The 21693-nt window shown below is 46.8% G+C and overlaps 1 protein-coding gene across 1 annotated transcript in view; it reads left to right on the top strand.

Annotated features, from left to right (window-relative positions):
• The window catches only part of ANTXR1 (ANTXR cell adhesion molecule 1), a 220168-nt gene that overhangs the window by 144326 nt on the left and 54149 nt on the right, over window positions 1-21693 (top strand). Inside the window, exons 14-16 of the mRNA XM_069494028.1 lie at window positions 5939-5980; window positions 16317-16412; window positions 16940-17107. Of these exons, the coding sequence (XP_069350129.1) occupies window positions 5939-5980; window positions 16317-16412; window positions 16940-17107 (306 nt within the window). The remainder of the gene's footprint in view (window positions 1-5938; window positions 5981-16316; window positions 16413-16939; window positions 17108-21693) is intronic.

Below are 21693 nucleotides of genomic sequence, written 5' to 3'. Positions count from 1 at the left end.
CTCAGCAGTGCCAGATAAAATCACCTCACACTTTTAAATATCTAGTGGCTAATGTTTTGAGAATTTTACTGCAACCAAAAAACACCCTAAAATATATATACATTATCTTCTTTTTATATCATGAAAAATCATATTTTGAACTAACGCAATATCATAGTTTAGTGATTTTATTGCTCGTTTTACCTGCCACATATGAAAAAAATTCATGTTATGTACCTGTGCTGTTGTAAACAACAGAGACCGTGCATGTAGTTTTCAAATTTCCAGGAAGCAGAAATTAGTGTGGGACACAAAGCTGGAAAGTGAAATCTTGAACCACAGAGCAAGTGAATTTACTTGGAGGCCGGGGTTTGCGGGTGGAATAGGGTATATAGATGGTGGCCAGTGAAGTATTGTTAACTCTCCATAAGTCCAACCCACGCCTCTAATGAGATTCCCCTGATGCCTCCAAGTGTCACAAACCACTCTTGGCGTTGGGACTGTTAGCATCTTAGTTACTAAAGAAACGTTTATAGGAGGGTTGAGCGATCAAAATTGAATCTGGTATCACTTAAGTGCTTATCTGAGAGGCTAGGAAGTTTAGAATCATCAAAAATGCTTCCTTTACCTTTTCCTTTATGGGAAGCCCACTCATTCATTCCAGAACTAGTGACTGAGTAACGAGCACTGGGCCATATGTCAGGAAATAGAAGCTGACCAAGTATGCCATGTCTTCTACGGGCTTAGAGTCCAGGATGGGAGAAAGAGAGGCAAGCACAGTTCAGCGAGTTACTTGCTAATCGTGCAGGCTGTGCAAGATCAGATCCCTGTCCCTAATTCCCAGGGACCGTCTGACAGAGATTGTTTCAGGGCTGGATCCAGGAATCCAGGCCATGCCAGCTTTGTGTGCCAGGCATGCTCACCAGAGGAAGCAACGTGGTACCTGCAAGCAGAGCTGAGAGTTCCCTCCAGAAATAGTTCCGTGTCTTCCACCACACAAAACAGTGGAGGCAATGGAGACCCCAGAGCTCCTAATAACAGAGCAGGGCCACCGTCATTTTTAGAATGAAACACTTTCAAAGGTGGTGTTTCTAATCAGCCATACGCAGCTCACAACAGAGCGCTGTGTCTTGAAGCAAAACGTACCCCTCCACATATGTATCTGGGGTGTAGTGTTGTTAGAAATAAACTAATTCATGGTTCTCAAAGTGTGGTCCACAGACCAGCAGGGCAAGCATCATTTGGGAACTTGTTAGCAATGCAATTGCCCCATCCCAGACCTACTAAGGAGAAAGTCAGGGGTATAGCCCAGAAATCTGTGTTTTAGGAAGCCCTCCAGGTGATTCTGATACTCCATAAAGTTTGAAACCACTGAGCTAATTAAAATGAGAGAACAAGTGCCTAATTTTGTTAATAGAGTAGTTACTTTAAGCTGCTCTCTTAGACTTTGTCTAGAGTTGCCTGTATGTCAAGGAAATGTCTTCTTTGCAGCAAGAGACCAGGCCTTTGGCACAGAGGAGTTACAGATGTCTCACACCTGGCTCATGCAAAAAGGACACTGAGACACTAAATGCAAACTAAAGAAAGGGGTCCCACTTCTCATGGCGTGAGATGAACACCTGCCTACCATGAGCCTGTACAGCTTAGCCTACAGCCAACCTCTCTCGCAGTGTGAGGAGACAGGAAGGATGAAGAGGACAGATGTGAAGTTGTGTACTGGAGAATTTCTCAACAAGGTGACCAAGACAAAACAGGGGACCATGGGGAGGGATCGCCAGCGCTGTCTGGTGTCTTGATGCAGCATGTGGATCAGACTTATGACTTTAAAGGTACTGCCTACTGAGCCAGTGTGGCTGTCATCTGGGAGGAGGAAGAGGTGCCTGTGTTAAAAACTGGATAGATAGCATTCTTTTTTGTTTTCTTTTTTGGAAACAAGATATTGCTGTGTCACCCAGGCTGGAGTGCAGTGGCATCATCATAGTTCACTGCAACCTCAAACTCCTGGGCTGAAGTGCTCCTCCTGCCTCAGCCTTCAGAGTAGCTGAGACTACAGGCACGCACCACCACATCTGGCTAATTTTTCTATTTTTTGTAGAGATGGGGTCTCACTCTTGCTCAGGCTGGTCTTGAACTCTTGACCCCAAGCAATCCTCACGCCTCTACCTCCCAGAGTGCCAGGATTGCAGGTGTGATCCACCGCGCCTGGCTGCATAGATAGCGTTCTGTGTTCCATTGCACAGGGCTATCATAGCAGAGTTAGCAAGGGCCAACAAAGTGGCAAGGATCAAAACCTACGCATTAGGCACAAAATTTCAATGCTTCTGGAGAAAAAAGAAAAAGAAAAATAAACTTACCAGGTGCTTTATTTCACCTTAACAACTTATAAAATAAATTATAAGAGAGAGCTTTGCAGAGACTCAAATGGTTGATCTTATTTATAAAACCAGAGCAGTTAGACTTCCCAGTGTCAAACAGGCCCTGGGCATGTGTGCTGTTTCTATTCATTTCCTACCGTGCTAACTATATCTCCACATCTTCCAGAGTTACCATTTCCAACAGCCAAACTAAGGGGGCATGCAGGCCTTGTGGGGGTGCGGCAGTTTGCATGTGATCCCGTGAGCCACAGGAAGCCATTGGTGTGAAGCACTAAAGTACATTGAGATCCGTATTTTTAAGGCCACGCTGTGTGCAGCAATGCTGCTGCGGTGCTGCAGGCTTAAGAGCAGTGCAGGCTGCTGCCCAAGCTGCTCTTCCAGGCTGCACGGGCTCTGGCTCTTTTGGGGTTGAGGGGTGCTGACAGGGTTGACATGTCCCTGTGCTCAGAGCACTCCTTTGGGTGGCCCTTGTGCTGATCTTGGCACAAGCATTTGGCCCACTCTCAGACAGCCCATCCAACTTCGCTGCTTGGAGTAATTATTCCGTGACTTCAGGCTTAGCCTATCTGGATCACACTTTAAAAAGCTCTCCTGCCATCCTATGGGCCAGCTGCCCCCTACCCCCAGGGACAGCCTGGCGGTGCATGGGCTCGAATTCATGGGGAGACTTCTTCCTCATCCCTGTTGAACATAGCCAGACACCAGCCAATGAGGCCAGATTAGCCTGTTTACCTGAACAGGGTGACATTTTTCCAGAAGCTCAGGTGCCCAACTTACAGTGTGTTGGTGTGGAATCTGGATTATAATCTGGTCCCTTTTGACAAATATTTTAATAAGTCATGGCCGGGCGCGGTGGCTCACGCCTGTAATCCTAGCACTCTGGGAGGCCGAGGCGGGTGGATCGCTCAAGGTCAGGAGTTCGAGACCAGCCTGAGCAAGAGTGAGACCCCGTCTCTACTAAAAATAGAAAGAAATTATATGGACAACTAAATATATATATATAGAAAAAAATTAGCCGGGCATAGTGGCGCATGCCTGTAGTCCCAGCTACTTGGGAGGCTGAAGCAGGAGGATCGCTTGAGCCCAGGAGTTTGAGGTTGCTGTGAGCTAGGCTGACGCCACGGCACTCACTCTAGCCTGGGCAACAAAGTGAGACTCTGTCTCAAAAAAAAAAAAAAAAAAAAAAAAAAAAGTCATGTATTTTGGCATTGTCTTTTGGGTCCCCCTTAGAGTCTGGCATATTCCAGGATGTAATATGTACATTCAGTAAATACTTAATAAGTTAAATTGAACAGCAACCCCACAGATGGGCCGGTCTGAGTGATGAGCCACTTGGTGCTACACTTCCTGGCCAGTGTCATATGCTGACATACATGTGGCCAAACATACTGCTGCTGACTGCCCTGGAGCCCCTGGCTGCTGTCAGAACACCATTCTAGGAAGCTCTGGTCTCTTGGCACCTCCATCGGGAACCACCATGCATAGTATATGCACAGGGTTATTAACAATGTATTACGGCAGGACACACGAACAACACAGAAGGGAAAGGAGAGAAGTAACAACATGCAGCATCTATTGAGCACCTCCTCTGTACCAGATGTTTAACATCGGGACTCAATTTCTGCAAGGTTGACGTTATTGCCTCATTTAACAGATGAGGACAATGGAGCTCATGTAGATTAAGGGACTCGTCAGATCCTGACAGTCTGTGATGACGCCACTGCACTCTAGCCAGGGTGACAGAGCAAGACGCTGTCTCAAAAAAAAAAAAAATCCTGACAGTCAAGAGGAGGCAGGTGTAGGGTTCCCATCTGGGGGCTGTGCTGTGCTTCCCTGTGATGGGGGATGGACTCGTAGCACCGTGAAGACAGAAGCCCACAGCTCTGCCCGAACCTCTTCACACCCAGGGTCCTTGCCACGCACGCTGCCCACAGAGCTATGTCAGCATCTGCCTGTTCCCCCACATCCTGTTCTCCCTCTCACTCCCCTCCCTGCTGCTACCCCAGGGGAAGAGATGCATTCTAAATCCTGCCCCCCAGCTCCTCACCCCTCCATAACGTTTCCAGACATTTCCTGCTTTAAAATAATTGACTGCCTCTGGGAGGATGGGAAATCAGCGTTGGGCAGTAAAGCCCTCCCAGAGATTTCCTTAAGGAATTCTGAACCGGGGTTGAGTGGGTGAGCAAAATCATGGCTTCGTGTTTTCCAGAGTCCTTCCCCGGGCTTCCCACACCGGCCAGGAAGTGGAGGCAGATGAAATGATAGTTTGAAACCCTTGGAGGCCTTTGCTTCTGCCTCTTCAATTAACTGAATACCGTCCTTTCAGATGGCTGGAGGCTCGGTCCGCTGGCTGGGGTTAATGGAACCTGCAGTCGGAAGCCTATCTTATCACACAGAGATGACATTACATGTAATGGTAGAGTGGGTGACAGCATGGGGATTGGAGCCCTTGCGAGTTCCCAGAATAATCGTCAGATCAGAGCTGTGTGCTGAGCAGGCGGAGTGAGGAGGTGCTTGATGCCAGCTAGACAGCTCCCCAACTGGAAGAGTCCAGAACCGGTCCTGTGGGCACCCATCTACCAGGCAGGCAGCCCTGATGCTAAGGCATCAAGAGGTATGCAATGAGCTTTGTGTCTACCAGAAGTCCTCTAAGAAAAAGGACTCTGTAGGGGACCCAAAATTCTAATAATAAGCTCGGGGTGAGGGGAGGAAGCCCCCAGAGGGATACAGTGGAGTCACAGTAGAAAATGGCCAAGCTGCTGTTTAAGAGACTCTAAATCCAATTAACTGCAGGGGCTTTCCTTTTATAGGGGAGCAGGGACAGGTTGGGGACAGGAGTGAGGAGGGGCAGCTGGCTGCTGCCCAGCTATCCTCCTCCCCATCCTCCCACGTGTCGTCATCCTCTCACGGGTTAGAAGGGGCTCCCAATTCCTTGCCTGCCCACGTATCTCTCTTGAGGCCTGAAGGTGGGGCAGTTGCAGAGTACAGACTTACAACGTTGCTATTTAAATCTTTGTGCCCCTGAGTGCCAGCACCCTCAGGGAAACCCCTGGACACCCCTCCTTGGCTGCCTCTGTCAGGAATCGGTCTGCCTGACCAGCACAGTCCCCCTGCATGGGTGCCCGCCGGGGCCAGTGACATTTGCAGGACTGCCTGCAGCCTGACTCATCCCTGCAGCACCATGTCGACTTCCACCATGGAACAAGTCTGTGTTAAATGCATGGTTGGATAGGTGCCTGAATGATTTGATACCTGAGTGAGTGGATGAATAAATGAGTGAATAAATTTGCAAGATAGCTACCTGGAGTAAGAGATGGAACTGCTGTTACCTGCAGACTGTATTTTTCTCTATACAAAACTACAACAGACACAGCTGAGATTGGAGCCCTCAGCCTGAGGCATAGGCTAACTAACCAAGCTACCCTGTTCGGAAAGACATGTCACAGCACTGATTAAGCCTGCCTTGTTTGGGCCATTCCCAAGATAATTACAGCTACACTACCAAGGCACCACCTGAGAGCGGGCTTCTTGGAAAGCCGCTAGCTGGAGCTTTTTCACTGACCTGTTCTTTTTGTTCTTTTCAGATTATCAAGGAGGTCCCTCCACCCCCCGCCGAAGAGAGTGAGGTAAGTGACCAGAGCTGGGTGCAGCCAGGTGGGCAGAGCGGCAGAGTGGGGCAGAGGGGCTGGCCTGACACTCTGACACTTAGGCCCCTGCAAAGCACAGCTCAGTCAGGCCCCAGCCCCAGCTGAGTGTGTGAGGCAGCAGGGAGGGAAGTCTTTATCCCTTTCCTGAGCAGGGATGAACAGGAACTGAACTTGAACTACACTGACAGCCAGAAGCAGAATGGGTTTGGAGGATTTTCTCCCTGCAGGGATAAAATTTGAGCTGCAGACATAAATGTTTTTATCAATACAATTATTTGGATCTCTGAGGTACTGACTTTTCCTCTAAAACAAACACTGTGGGATTCTCTTCTCCCTGCAGAGACTTGTGCTTTATGTGTGTAGATCAGGCACAGTTTGCCACATTTTCTAATCATTGCTTCTAGGAACAGCCTGATGTCAGAGTATTCCATTTTTCTTTAATTTAAAACAATATTACCTAGAGATTTGCCAGGCAGTAATGAAAATATGCTGGGGATGGATACGCTAATATCCTGGCTTTGCTCTCAAATCCTTATCATCTAAAGAAAACAGAAATCTTGAACTCTAAATTGGCCAGTAAGCAGTTCTGATGCAAGAGTGGCCTGGAATCGAATATAGTGGAGACATTAGAGGCTAATGGTGAGAAAGAGTGTCCCTGGGCAGGAGTGCCCAGCAAGTGGCTCTCCCAATCTTCTGATCACTCCCAGGATAGCTAGACTCCCTAGAAGCAACACCCACCAATGTAGAAGCCAGGGTACAGATCCCAACATTGTAGTGAGACCAAAAGATATATTGATAAAGTCTCAAGTTCTCATCTTTAATCTCCAAGGTCCGTTGTGTGCAAACCAAGCACCACCTCCTCACCCTCTTCCTTCCAATGCCTTTGTCAAGTTTTCTACATACAGAGAGAGTGATGATTAAATTTAAAATTCCATGTGGCTCCTATATCCTGAACCATATGCATGTAAGCCAAGGGATTTAATAGCTGCAATCAATTAAAGCACATCTTGTTGGAATGCTAACTTTCTGCCCAGAAATCAAGGGAGGAAATTACATTGCTGTGCAAAGAGGAGGGAGAAAAAAACCCTCTTCACATCCACGAAAGCCTTTCCTTCATCCTTCAAGGAAAGTACCGTGGCTAGTTCCACAGTGCCAGCTTGGCTTTGTTTCTGCTGTGTGCAGCTGTCTCTTAGACTCCCTTGATGGGGCCGCCCTGTTTGCCCCGAGGTGAAGAATGTTCCCTCCCTCATTGTGTTCTATCTGAGGAGATGTTGCTCTTTCTTCTAGTTCTTGCCCTTCGTTGGCCTTCAGAAGGTGATGTGGCAGCCACTGTGGCCAAAGTACACTTGGGGACATAGATATAAGACTAGGGGCATCTGCTTTATCCCAGATCCCTGATCTAGCGTAGGGCTCCACACACAGCACAAGCTCAATAAAAATCTGTAGCATGAAGTACCCAACAACACCATTTGGGAGCCAAGAAAAAAAGCTCAAACTATAAAACCACCTACAAAGAATAGATAAAAGCAAGGGAAAAGAAGTAGTTGAGTTTTTCCAGTTTCATAGAAGTTGTACTTTCACCTGAAGAAGACAGACCTCGTTTCCGAAACAGAATAACAAACTCAGGATATTTGAAATCTAAGGGGGGGTTGTGTTAAGCGTAAAGGAGTTTCTGGACCGCAGCGTCCTTGCCTGTGGCTTCTCTTACCCTACCAAAGGTACAGTTCCCATGGCAGTGTTCTTACTTAATCACACTGCCTTGGCCAGACCTGGGCTGGACGGATGAGTAGTACATTTCATTTGCTGATGAAAAACAAAACCTTCCCTTCCTAGAGTCTGGAGCTCCTACCCACCACCTTTAGTTTCCTTTGAAACCCTCTGGCTTAATCAATTAAATGTGATGTCAGAAATAAATTAAGAAACTACCCGAACTGGAGATCTAGGCAATAAAACTTAAACATTGTACTTTTTAGCATCAGGCAGTTTTCAGCATGTGCTGATTGCCTAAACATGTGTGTTGGCCCTGAGGGTTCCTTGGCCCTGTGAGTTAAGCAGCCCTAATCTCCTTCCTAATGTGTTTTGGCAGAAAAAAAATAGAAGAAGAAAGAAAGAAATCCCACAGAAACAGATAACTTAGCCCATGCAAAGTATTTTATACAATGCCCTAAAAATCATAGTCTGACTCTAGACAACCTTCTCCACTCCAGCTCCCTGTGTTCAAATCCCACAACGCCTAACACTCAATTAACAGCTATATGAAGTCAAACACTCTTGGCCATACATATAATCAAGTTAAGCATTGATTATCCAAACTCTCATTAATTCTGTAACCATCATATGCTGGGAGAGACATGTCTACTATTTCAATAACTAACCTTAGAGAATGAAGACAACTTTATGAATCTTTATAATGAGTTCTCAGTGATCTTTAGTAGGGAATATAAAAATTCATAACATAAAAAGGCATGACTTTCCGAGATTCCATGTAACCAACAGTGATACCCTTGTATAGAGTGCAAAGAAAAATTACTTGAACTTTGGAGAACTCAACAAAAGCAAGGAAGCTCAGTTTTTAACAACTAAGAGAGGCATTTCCTGGGTTAAGAGTCTTCTCCAAGCAGCACCAGAGTGAAGATTTCTCACTAAGTCTTTAGTTATTCCAAATAATTGGCAGTTTATGGAAGAATGCAATAATGGAATACTTCATCTGATGGTTTCCTTCTAAATGTCATCACTTCCGTGGATTTTTATGGCCACATCTGAGTTTTTATCAGGCTCATTAAACTGCAAAAAGCAGAGACCAATTCAAGCTAGTCCAGAAGGAAAGGTCCCAGGTAGACTGTGGTGGGAAAGACACGGGCCTCCGCATGGGTGCTGTTGTCCTCACTCCTGGCATCTCTGCCCCTGTCTGGGGATTTATCCCTCTGCTCTCTTACTGGCCTCCTCTCTGCCCTCGTAACTCTGGCTTGTACAGACTCCTCTGCCCTGACCCCACCTGATGGCATTTCCAGCCTTCTTTTCAGCTTCTGTCCTCAGTGCTGACAGCCTCAGCCTCTGTTTCCATCTTCCAGTTCCCAACGGGGCAATATATTAAATACTTTATCCAGCTCATCTTTTCACTCCAGACCATAAATCGTAAATCACAGCTCATAGCCAACCAATGGACTGCTGCCCTTGGGTCAGGTGTGGCCAAAGAGTAGAGTCATGTGCTTCCTAACAGGCCACCTGAGCACGGTGAGAATAATTTCCCTTAGAAGGAGGAGTGGACCTGGTGCAGGCACCGTGGCCTCTCTGGAATAGTATTGTTCAATAAACTAAATTTTAGTCTAATTAAATGCTATCGAATACAAAGTACAGCCGATAATCCATGCCATATTCTTCTCCCACCTGTCATTCCTGCAGTTTCCCCAAGATCCTACAGTCCCCAACTTCACACACATTTGCAAGGGAATACATAGCAAAAAGCCCCATGACAGAATGGGGAATTGTATACGGCTCAACCCTAAGCAGCCATGTGTCTCAGACACACACAGACCTACACAGGAAGTAAACATGCGGGAAGAAATCAGACACTTCCTCGCCCATCTCTTCTCTGACTCTATCAAAGATATAGCTCCTGTGGACACCTGCAGTTTTCTTACTTAATCACACTGCCGTGGCCAGACCTGGGCTGGACAGATGAGTAGTACATTTCATATGCTGATGAGAAATAAAACATTCTCTTCCTGGAACCTAGAGCTCCTTCCCACTCCCTTCATTTTCCTTTGAAACCCTCCGGCTTAATCAATCATATATGATGTCAGAAATAAATTAAGAAACTACCCAAACTGGAAACCTGGGCAATAAATGTTAAAACATTGTACATTTTAGCATCGGGCAAATTAAGACCTTAGTCTCTGACTTGAGGATGTTGGAAAAGTCAAAATAGGATAAGAGGTAAAAAGATATGTTAGTAGCCCTCATGTTTTTGAGATATTTAAAATTCTTATTCATTCAACAACTCTAGAATGAGTGCCTGCTGCATGCTATGATAAGAAGTCTGAGATTCCATGCAGGAGTTTGTCTTAAGAGAGGGTGTCATTGGAGGTTAATAAAGGTGATGACCTAATCATTTCTAATTGGAGAGAAAGACAGAGATTCCTAGTGGATATTGCATGTAAGTCTGTGAAAATTAATAATAATAATGGTAATTATTAGAGATGACATTTACTTATCACTTAACCTCAGGGGAAGTGAAATAAAGAAGAAAAAAAAAAGAACTTTTACTGAGCTTTTACGACTATCCAGACAATGGTACAAAGCCATTTTCATTTAATCGCTCAGCAGCCCTTAAACAAAAGCATGCATTATTATGACCCCCATTTTATAGATGTAAAGCTGAGGTATAATGAGATTAAAATACTAGCTCACCCAAGATCACAGTTACTAAGTGATGGGACTGGGATTTGAACTTGTGTAGCTGTTCTCTTCGGCCGTACGTTTCCTGGCCTGCCTTCCCTTTCATGCTCCCAATCACCACGTCTCACCGTGAGGCTTTAGAATGTGTCCGTCAGTTCAGTCTGTGGTGTGGGTGGGAGGGTGAGAGTGTGAGTATCCGAACTTCTACAGGCTGGAGGGAGAGGGGCGTGCACTGAAGGCCCTGACACTAGGGGGCCATCCAGTGAACAATAGGCACCTGGCTTTGAGTGATGAGCTTATTTCCAGATTTATTATTGTGCTCACTGATCTGAACACTTTCTCTGTGGCAAGAACTTTTTAGATAGGAAAACTGAGCTATGGAAAATTATACAACTTGTCTAGGGTCAGACAAGTTGAACTCCCTAATAGCAGCGGGCCTGGCACCCTCCAGCCATGTCTACACAGACACCCGGAGTAGCCTCCATCCTCCATCCTGTCAGGCATCTTCTTGCCAGTGGACATTAAATACACAATCTTACACATGCTCATACATGTGGGTGTGTACTCACACACATGTACATTCCAAACAGAAGTCCTAGAACAGGTCCAGAATTCAGTATTCTATATTTCAATACATTTTTGAAGGAAAAATAAAGGAAGATTGCTACTAGGAAAATAAACACAATATTCTTTATTGAAGAATACAGGACAGTCGTTGTTGTATTGTCCTTAACCATTGTGTATATATGAACAGACATAATGGTGCTATGACATATTAAATGCAACTCAGGACAGTGAGATCTTAAATCCTTTGGAATTTTTTGTGTTTGCAAACAGAAGTGTTGCTGGATTTTTCTGACCTACCAGTTCGCTCCTAGGAGTTCACCTCCAAGCCTGACATTGAGAAGGCTCTCCCTGCTTTATCCCCAAAGACCAGAGGAGACAGTCTACCAGTTCTACTCTAGAGCCACCCAGACCTGGGAGTTCCTATAGCCTTAGTCCTTTAACTCCTATCATCACCCTCACACAACTTACTCTGTACGTGTAAACAATATTGTTGACAGCTGCATTCTCTTTATTTTTCTCAAAATATAACACCGTGCCAGCAAGTGGTGGGGGCCCAACTGCAGTTGCTTGGGCAAGTGGAGGAATGGACAACAAAATAGTGTCCCTGGTTGGGCACTATATAGGGCTTATCATATGGGTTTAAGATGTGCTCCAATTCAGTGAAATTTAAAATTAATTCAAAAGCTGATTTAAAACTGTTGCCTTAGGGTTGATTCTGTTTCACTTATGTGCTCCTTTTCATAAAGAGTTCCCATTGGTACCCTCAGTGAATTGGAGGTTGAGAACCCACTTGGGTCAAACTGGCCATGTGGCTCGTTTGGCTCTTCTAGCAAATGGATTTCAAAGAGACAGGAATGTTAAGGAACTTGTCAGTTGAAGCTAAAAGGGCCTCCATATGCACAACTCCAGGGGGCGCTATTCACATCGAGACTGTGAAGTCCAGTGCACAGTCTACATGCAGGAGTGAGGCAGCCACAGGGTATAAGACCTCTCCCCTTCTACCTGCTGATTTGCTTAATAACTAACAGCTAAATATTTGTTGAACAAGTGGAGGTCAGTACCGGGAGCTTGTAGAAACACAGAGGGAACCATTGAATTCTCTGGGGAATCAGGGAGTTCTTGGCAGAATAGGTTACATTTGAACAACAGCCTAACGGACGAGTAGAAGGAGTAGGGGAAGGGTTTTCCAGGCATATGGTGCCCTGAATGTTGAGGCATGGAGCTGTGCAAAAGCCTGGCATGATTGGGAGGGATGGAAAAGTTCAGGGTCTGAGGTCAGCACAGGACTAATCCAATTGTGGGCTAACCAAGTGAGTGCAGACTTCATATTCTTCAGCTGATTCTTCCTCGAGCAGGACTTGCCTGAGGGCACACCCAGGTCTGCCTGAGGACAAGCAGGTCAGAATGGGCCTCTGCCCTCCAAGGAATGTGCCACCACTTGTGTTACCCCAGCGTCAGCCAACTGGACGTCTGGGGCCACCACATCCTTTCCGATTTAAATATAACTTCCTCCTGATGGGAAGCCAGCATCCCTCCCCAGTCTCTGTGGTTTCTCCCAGGCACCACTGACTCCTACTCCTTGCTTCTGCCTTATCTCATCTTCTTGGTTTGCTAGACACCATCTAGCGTCCCTGGCACAAGGCCATCATCTGCGCAGCAACTGTTACCGAAGGTTTGGAAGCGCAGCGCAGCCAACAAGTAACTTCTGAAAGAATATTACGCAGCCCTCCCTTTACATCCCTGCCATTCCCACTGCGAGGAGGTTCCTGCAGCCACCTCCTCGGGTGTCCCTGGCAGTTTGCTGGTGGCTCAGTCCCACTGTTCTACTCATCTTCAGCCGATTGCCCCCATCCTCTGAAGCCTGATACTTTGCTCACACAGAGCAGTTCGCTCATCCAGCCCTGTCCTTTAGGCTGAAAGATAGCTCACACTGAGGACTTCTGTGCTGGTGGTTTTCGCCCTCCCTGCTACATCCTTGAAGGGTGGTGTGCGGGAACTTCCCCAAAGCCTTTCTTCTTTAATTAGATGAAGGAATTCACCCTCAGGTACTGCCGAGTTTCTTAGTGGCCTAGCTGGGAAATGTGATTTCACTTCATCCGTTTGGGGCCAAATGAAAAGACACATCAAAGATTCCCTTCTCTTCCTAGGAATTGCAAAACCCTCCCGTCTCCAGAATGTGTAAACAGAGCCATGCTAAGTGCAGGGGAAACTCTGACTGTCCCGTTGGTCAAACCCTGGGCCTTTGTGTTGCCTTTTGCTGTTGTTGTCTGAGCTTGGCAGGCAGTCTCGGGTCAGGGGACTAAATGACGGGCTTGGTAGACCAGGAGCATGCGGAGATTTCCTAAGTCTAGGCATTTCCTGTTGTGAGAAGGCCAGGCCCTGGGCGTGCACCCGGGGCTGTTCTGCCCTCCTTCCCCGGGCCCCACCCGCTGCAGGTCCAGGGCAGGGAGTCCAGAGACAGGAGGGAGGGCTGCTCAGGGCGCCAGGGAGACTGGAGAAGGCTGCAAACCAACATCATGCATCTTATTATATCCTTAGCACTCAGGGAGTTTGCAAATTAGAGAAAGCCAATTGTAAATCCTTTTTAAGTTCATATCACAAAGTATCAGGACAGAAAAAAATCCCTGGCCAAGGCAACAGGAAACCTGAACTTCACCTTCATTGGTTACTTCATTTCTTTGGATCGGACTCCTCTTCTGTGCAACGAAAAGGTCTCAATTAGATGATGTCTAATGTTGGGACTTCTGTAAATTAAAAAATTAGGAAGCTCATGAGACTATTTCAGTTCCCTATTGAATAAAGCAGCTTTATTGTTGGAGTTTCTTACATTCTTTGTGCTGCTGTGTTGAGTTTTAGGGGATAGAATTTCTGTTATCTCCTTTGGGAAACTGCCCTAGACCAGGAATACCCAGGCTTTTTGGAGCCCTATTTTGTGTGTCTATGTGCACAGACACTTACACAGAAACATACATCCACCTCCAGTGTTAAAGTTTAACCATATGTATAACACACATAAGTTTCTTGCTTTGACATCATAAGGTGAAAGAAATGTTCTATAATTAAATAAGGTGAAACAGTGTGAACTATAGTAATTTATTGTTTGGGGGTTTTGTTTTATTTTGTCATGCTTTGCAGTCGTAAGTCATCAAAATTAGCAGGTACAAGGAGAGAGTAGAAAATTAGCATGCATGTCATGCCATCAAATGACTGGAAAAGCACAGCACAAAGGGACAAAACCCAGAACCTGACAACACTGAGAAACAACCAAACTGAGAATGACGCTGCCCAAGTTCGAATCCAGCTCTGCCATGTGCGAGCTGGGTGACTTAACTTCTCTACTCCTGGTCTCTAAAATAGGAATTATAACCCCAACTACCTCCCTGGCTGGTTATGAGATTAAAGAGTTAATATATGGAAAGCACTTACAAGAGTGACTGGCACGTACAAACTGAAGGCTACATAAATTCAGTGGATGTTATCATGAATTCAGTCCATGTTTATTGAGCACCCATGTGCACTTAGAATGCAAAGGGTCAACAGAATCCACTCTGCCTTAAGGGGTCACAGTCGCCTAATGAAGGACAGATCTATTTTAAAAAGAGAGAGGGAGGGAAACCCACATGTCAGCTGCCAGAATGTTGCAAGTCCTCTATGATCACTCTGTCCTTTAAGATATATTAAATTTTTAAAATTTTTTTAAGAGAAGCCTGCCCATCCCAAGCACAAGGAGTCAGTCTGCCAACATGTTACTGTTTTGTTTTGTCGCCTCTGGCCCTGATCTCTCTCGCGCTTGCTTTGTACTTTGCCTCCTGCATGAGCTGTCCCGTTCCACACAGTGGTGGCCCTACACAGGACTCCACCCTGACTCTTCGACTCCCCAGCTGCCACCAAAACAAGGCTGCGAGAAGCAAGCTTCAGCATTCTGAGCAACTTTGTCCTCTTCGGCTCATTTCTCTGTTTTGCAGACCCCTCTTCCAGCTTCCTTTCTCTACCCAGGAGAGAAATCATAATCCCTCCATGACTGTGAACAGTGACATTATTCTCCCCATGACAGGAATAATTGCAGTGCCAAGATGAAGAGCACTTGCTAATTTTTCTCCCCTTTCCTGTCCATGAAGTTACAAATTTCTCTTGTTTTCTCCCTTCATCTAAAAAATATTATAAACATTCACTTCCTGTCACTAAGTTCCAGACACTGAGTTAACCGCTTTATTTGAGTCATCTCATTTAATTTATTTGTAAATTCAAACAGATAGTTCTTGGGCACCCACCCCGTGCTCTAAGTAGTGCTGCTGTTCTGAAAGCTGGGAATGCTCTGGTGAGCACGACAGATAAACAAAAGCCCCTGTGGAACATACGTTCTAATGTGGAGAGACAGACCATAAGTAAATATCAAGCCATGACAAGATCCGTAACTAAAAATACAACAGGTTGATGAAGTGAAGAGACTGGGGCTACTTTAGAAGAATGTCCAGGGAAGGCCTCTCCGAGGGGTGATAAGAAAGATCCAGCCATGAGAAGACGGGGTGGGGGTATTCCTGGACAAGAGGACAGCTTGTGCAAGGATCTGAGGCAGGAATGTGTTCATCTGAGCACTGAGAGAGGGCAAGCAGGCGGGGGTGCAGGGAGGAGAGAGTGGTCAGGAAGTCGGAGAGGTGAGCAAACGCCAGAGCACGCAGGGCGGTGTCGGGGTTTGGACTTATTCTGCTGCATGGTGGGAAAAGGATTGTAGCAAATCGGAGGGCAGCGAGGAGGCCAGTTAGGAAGCTATGGGGGTATCCAGGAGAAAGTGCCTTGGGGCAAGCCCAGGGTGGTGGAGGTGGCGATGGAAGTGGAGAGGTCAATAGATTTGGAATCTTTCAGAAGTAGAGGCAACAGAACTGGCTGGCCAATTGGGATGAGTGGGGGTTGGGGGGCCATGGGGAAGAGAGCGATTCTAGGACTTCTTTTTGCCATGGTATTGTTGAGATGTCTGTTAGCCCCTGAGAGAAGACATGAATGTCAAGTCAGCGGTTGAAGTTCAAAGGCGTCAGTGCTAAAGCTCCAAATGCACAAGTCATCGGCATGTAGGTAGGGTTAGAGGAGATGCCCTGCAAAGGAGTAGAACCGTAGAGGAAAACGGTTCCCAGGACTGTGCCGCAGACTTACGAGGTAGTACTGCATCATTCCCGCTGTACACATGAGGAACATAAACCTACGTGATTGCCCAAGGTCCTAATTCGCAGTAGCGCTGGGCTTTAAGCCAGGCAGTCTGACTCTGCAAGCTCTACTGCCGTCTCCCTTCCCACAGCGGGCATGTCCACACAGCCGTGGTGCTTTGCTTCCTTCATGTGTCACAATCTCTCTGCAGGAAGAAGATGACGATGGTCTGCCTAAGAAAAAGTGGCCTACGGTAGACGCCTCATATTACGGTGGGCGAGGCGTTGGAGGCATTAAAAGGATGGAGGTAAGAGGATGACTTAATGTACACGTATCTGTGTACTGACTACTCCATGATGGAAACCCAAAGCAAACTGGTGAAAACTCACACTTACGGTCTGGTGGGGATGTGCGTTGTGACACCGAAAGCTGGAGAGGAGAGAGGTACAGCCTTTTAACTGCACCCCCATACCTTGCCAGCCATGGGGCAGAGCAGGTCACTCATCTGCTCAAACCTTCCCGTGGTTTCTGTTCTCTCTGAATAAAATCCAAAGTTCCTACCCAGGCATGCAAGGCCTTTGCACGTGCTGTCTCCACTGCCTGGGCAATTCTCCCACTACATATCCATCCCTATGGCTTGCTCTCTCTGCTCCTTCTCCTCTCCCCCTTCCCTTTTTTCCACACTTCCTCTCTTCCCTGGCCCTCCAAACGCAAAGGAATTGAGAGTTGGGTATCACTTGCCTTGCACATCACTCATGTACCTGTGATTCCCCTTCTCCCGGGGCAGCATATTTTATGTTGTCATCTTGTTTTATTGTATCTCATTCATTTTAGGTTCGCTGGGGGGAAAAGGGCTCCACAGAAGAAGGCGCTAAACTGGAAAAGGCAAAGAATGCAAGAGTCAAGATGCCAGAGCAGGAATATGAATTCCCTGAGCCTCGAAATCTCAACAACAACATGCGGCGGCCCTCTTCCCCACCGAAGTGGTACTCTCCGATCAAGGTGTGTCTCTCTCTACTCAAAAATCCATCATCAGTCCTGATAAAGCACTTACATAATGAGAATTAGAATCTTTGGACATGATCAAAATCCCAAACCAAAATCCAGCTTATCTCATTCTTCTCTTTCTCTTTCTCCGGGAGAGTAAGAGAGAGAGGACGCAGTCTGAGTGGTTTCCATTATTAAGGGAAAAAAACCCAGCTTATCACAGCAGAACAATTATAGGCTTGAAAGTATGAGTGATTACTTCCTCAGTTTCTACATTATCAGGGCTGAAAATGAGGCTTTTTAAAAATCACCATGGCAAAGTGGAATAAGCATGGACTATGAGTCAAGTGACTTGGGTAGTAACCCCAGAAGGTCACTATAAATTTCCATAACATCTCACAACTTCATTTAATAGACAATCCACTGTCTAACAAAAATCACATCATTCTCCTTGATGCTAATCTCTACTCTTTTGCTATAACATAAGCCCATTCTCCTTTACACAAGCCTCCCACCAGTGTGTCAGGGCATACTGGTGAATCACACTGGCCATGGGTCTAGAATTCACTCTTCCTAGTTGTGAGCAAATCCCGATTTTTTTCCACCATCTCTCTTCCCCCGACTGCTCTAGAGCTTGAAATCCTCTTTGGCACATTGGGAAGTATAAGCCATAGGAGGCAGTTTATGCTTCCTGAAGGCCTCTTTTCTAGTCCTCTTGGGTGCAAATGGCTTTAATTCATGTTATTTGGTCAACGCCCTCTTTAGCCTTGCCCATAAACATCTGCACTGTGCCAATTGTCAGAAAGCACTAGAAAATCATAGCTAGAAAGACATAATCTGTCCCCACTCCCTCATCTCATACAGGAGAACACTGGGATAGGCAAAGTCCTCACTCTGCCCAGGTCTGGAACCCAAGGCCCCCCCAACTCGTAGGGCCTCAAGTGAAGGACTCAGCATAAGAGCCAACTCCCATCACCACCCCATACACACACACCCACATACACACACACACACACACACACACACACGCAGCCTTGCCCCTCTTCTAATGGCAACAAAGATCATTTTCATCATTCACTGAGTCATTTGCTAATTTTGAGGCAGCCCTTCTAGAAATACTGTTTCAAACAGTGTAGTGAAACTTTATTGGTGGTCATCATTTCTCAGCCAAGCTAGCTCAGGCTCCCACGAATTGCAATGCATTCCCACTTTGGTTTGCCATGTTTAAAGCACGGAGATTATTTTTTAAGATAAACCCCCTGGAGCAATGGATTGAACTCTGGAAAGATGCGAGCAAAATCCAGCTTGCTTGACTAAACAGCTGTTTGCTTCTAATTATTTTCTAATGGGGAACATGCAGTGGCGTGCATGCGTGTGCAGACAGGAAGGAGCCAAGTAGAACTCAGAGATGGAGCAGAAAGGAGATTTTCTATTATGTTGTTTTCAGGAATCTGTACCTTGTGACTAACATAACATCTTTGCTTATAGCCAGGTTTCCATTTCTGTAATCTTGGGCCAGTGTCCAAGAGAGAACATTAATTCTGCTTGAAGAATCCAATTTCTGCTTGAGAGCACGCTATTCCTCTATCAACTGGTAATTGAGGACTGAGCTTAATGCAATAAATAAGAATATGAACAAATACATTTGGAAATCTAAAAACATTCCCAACACCCACTTGGAATTAGTATCAAATCAATGAGTATTTGTCATGCATCTACTATGTGCCACTGCTGGATACTGAATATACAGAGGTTCCCAAACCTGGCTGAGTGTCAGAATCACCTGGGAGGGCTTTAAAAATACAAATTCCAAGGCCTAATGACTCAGAGTCTCACAAAAGACTTCCAAAAACACACTGCTTTCACAACTTGCCTGCTTTTTCTCATCAAGTGAAGCTCTTTTATCCACAAAGCCACCAAATTTCACATCTCAACTCCCTAAGCAATACTTCTGCTGCTCCAGTTCCCACTGCCTCCACAGTCCTGGCTCTCGAGCTTCCCGCCCCCCCCCCCCCCCCAGTCTTTGTGTTAAACCACTTGCTCTGGTCCCTAGACCACCAGCATTAGCATCACCCAAGCACTTACTAGAAATGCACATTCTTGGGCCCCACCCAAGATCTACTAAGTCAGAACCTCTGGAGGTGGGGCCCAGCCATCTGGGTTTTAACACACCCATTGAAAAAGTTGTCACCAAAGGTTTCAGCCAGCATAGGAGGTTTCCAGAGGATGGAAACTGTGGTTTTTGGATAGTTAAAATAGGCAAAGAGGCCATGATCATACCGCCGTGATTGTCAGGAGTCTCAGCAAGGAGACCCACATTAGATTTCACATTGGGTCCATTTTCACTACAAACACAACTGCTGGATTAATGATAAGTGGTTGGGAATCTGAATGTCATGGAGTCACCTGAAAGGCCAGATGGAAAAGACCTATGATGCTGGTGGCTCCTCAGCAGGACTCGCTTGTTAGCACATGAGAAGCACGAGTGCTCCTCTGGCCTGGTGGAAGCTAATGCCAGCGCTTACTCAGCTTCTTCTGCTAGGTAGGAGACGGTGCGATTACTCACGTTTGTGAGCCTACTCCCCACCAGATTTGACCCCCTGCGGGCACCAGTTATGCTTTGAATCCCCAATAAATAGCATTGTACCTGGCACAGAGGAGGGACTCTGCCATCTCTTACTAAAGAGCTGAGGCGTGAGATGTAATTATGAAACCCCTCCCAGAGCGTCATGCCAGTCAGACCCCACAGATCATTTTGGTACACTCTGTCCAGGCAGGTGACATTCTTCTTGCCATCTCTTTGACGAAAGGAGAGAAAAAGAGGTCATCTTAGGTGTGTCTGTGCTCGGTGGGCGAGGGAAAGGTGGGAACAAGGAGACCAGAAGCACAGAAAGGAATGCAAGAGTAACGTGTACCGTGTGCGGAATTTAGGCAGACTTGCTACTGCAACTTCAGCGTTCACACTGTTTAGCACAACGCGTGCCCCATGATGGGTCACGTTCTAGCCACAGTGCCTGCGACATTTGCTAGGCCTTGGACAAAACATTTAGCCCCATGTAGTACCATAAACTCTGTCTCCCTTTCCAGAACCCTTTCCCCACATTCGCCAGGGCCTGGTAGGAGACAGAAGGTACACTCAGAAGGGTTGAACTAGCAGAGGTGCGGGCAGAGTTAAGGGAACCCAGAGGGATGGTGAGATACCCTGGGACTAGCAAGAGCCAGAGCTGTTCCCTCCTGGGCCTGCAGGGCGAGGGGGACAGTGTTACTGGAGCCCAGGGAGACCTACAGCCCTGGCGAAGAGACCACCCATGGAAGCTGTGGCCACAGAGCAGGAATCGACACTCTAAATCCACCCCACCACCTGTTCTTATATGACCCGCAAGCAAAGAAACGGGTTTTACATTTTTAAATGGTTATATAAGTACCTGCATAGTATCCCTGATTTTTCCTCTTGACCTGCAAAGCCTAGAATCTTCACTCTCTGGCCCTTTGCAGAAAATGTTTGCAAGGATGCAGGCTAGACTGGAGGCAGGGAGGCAGGGAGGGAGCAGGAACAAATACCCCAAGGTCTCCCTCATCTCAGCCCGCTCATCTCCTTCCGGTGCCACCTGTTGGCCGGACCAGAGAGAAGGCAGCTGATGCAGACGCAGGCTTCCCAGGCAGGCTTCCCAGGCACGGAGCGGGGAAGGAAGAGAAAGGCAGAGTGGATGGGGGCAGGCAGCTCGGGGAGAACGACCCATCCACTCTCTGTCCACCTTCTTTCCCTGCTGTCAAGCAGGGAGAAAACCTCCACTGAGCACAAAACTTTCAGCAGGTACTGGGGAGACTCCTACCTCCCCAGTGATGGTGGCCAGAATCATTTACATACTGAACTGTACTGCACTGGACTCGCTTTTTTCACGCATTCCATGAGATGGAATTGAAAAGCAGGTGAGCACATTTGCCAAGCAAACCCGTGGGAACTCACGGAGGGAAGAGGTCCCCCAGTGGGCTCTCCTCCACCCGCTGTGCCCCTGTCTAATTTAAGGCACTGACCACACCGACCACACCTCCCGCCTTCCTCATTCCTGGCTCATGGTCAGGAAATTTGCGCTGATATTTAGCCTGCATTTTCCTCTGCTCGGTTTTCACCCCTGGGGTTTACAACACCCCATGCTTCTCATTAAACTGGGACTGACCATTTCAGACAAGTTAAGTCATGCCCAAATATATGGCCACCAGATAGATTAAAACCAGAGCTGTTTTCAGGTTTGTCGGAGGCTTGCAGCCTTCAGAGAAACCATTTTTCTCCCTCTCCAGGAATTCCTCCCTTGACTAGAAATGGCAGAAGTAAGGGTGGAAGGACAAAAGCCAGGCTCTGAGGGGGCAGGTTGGCCTGTGCTATTTGCAGGGCCCGGAGGGGGGTGGTCTCTGTTCACTTCCTGGGCCTTATCACCTCGGCCCTGGGGTCAAGCAGCATTCAGCCTTGAAACCAGGCTGGACGAAGCTGCGTGTAGCCAAGAAAGAGCGGCCGGAGCGTTAAGCGCTGTCAGATGTGCCGTTGATGTTGAACAGATTTGATCCCTCTCTGGCTACTTAGTAGAAAGGTTCCAAACTTTTCT

Source organism: Eulemur rufifrons, chromosome 19, assembly GCF_041146395.1.
Source record: "Eulemur rufifrons isolate Redbay chromosome 19, OSU_ERuf_1, whole genome shotgun sequence".
Taxonomy (NCBI): domain Eukaryota; kingdom Metazoa; phylum Chordata; class Mammalia; order Primates; family Lemuridae; genus Eulemur; species Eulemur rufifrons.
Note: the sequence above shows the minus strand (reverse complement) of the source record. Positions and strands in the feature narration are given on the sequence as shown.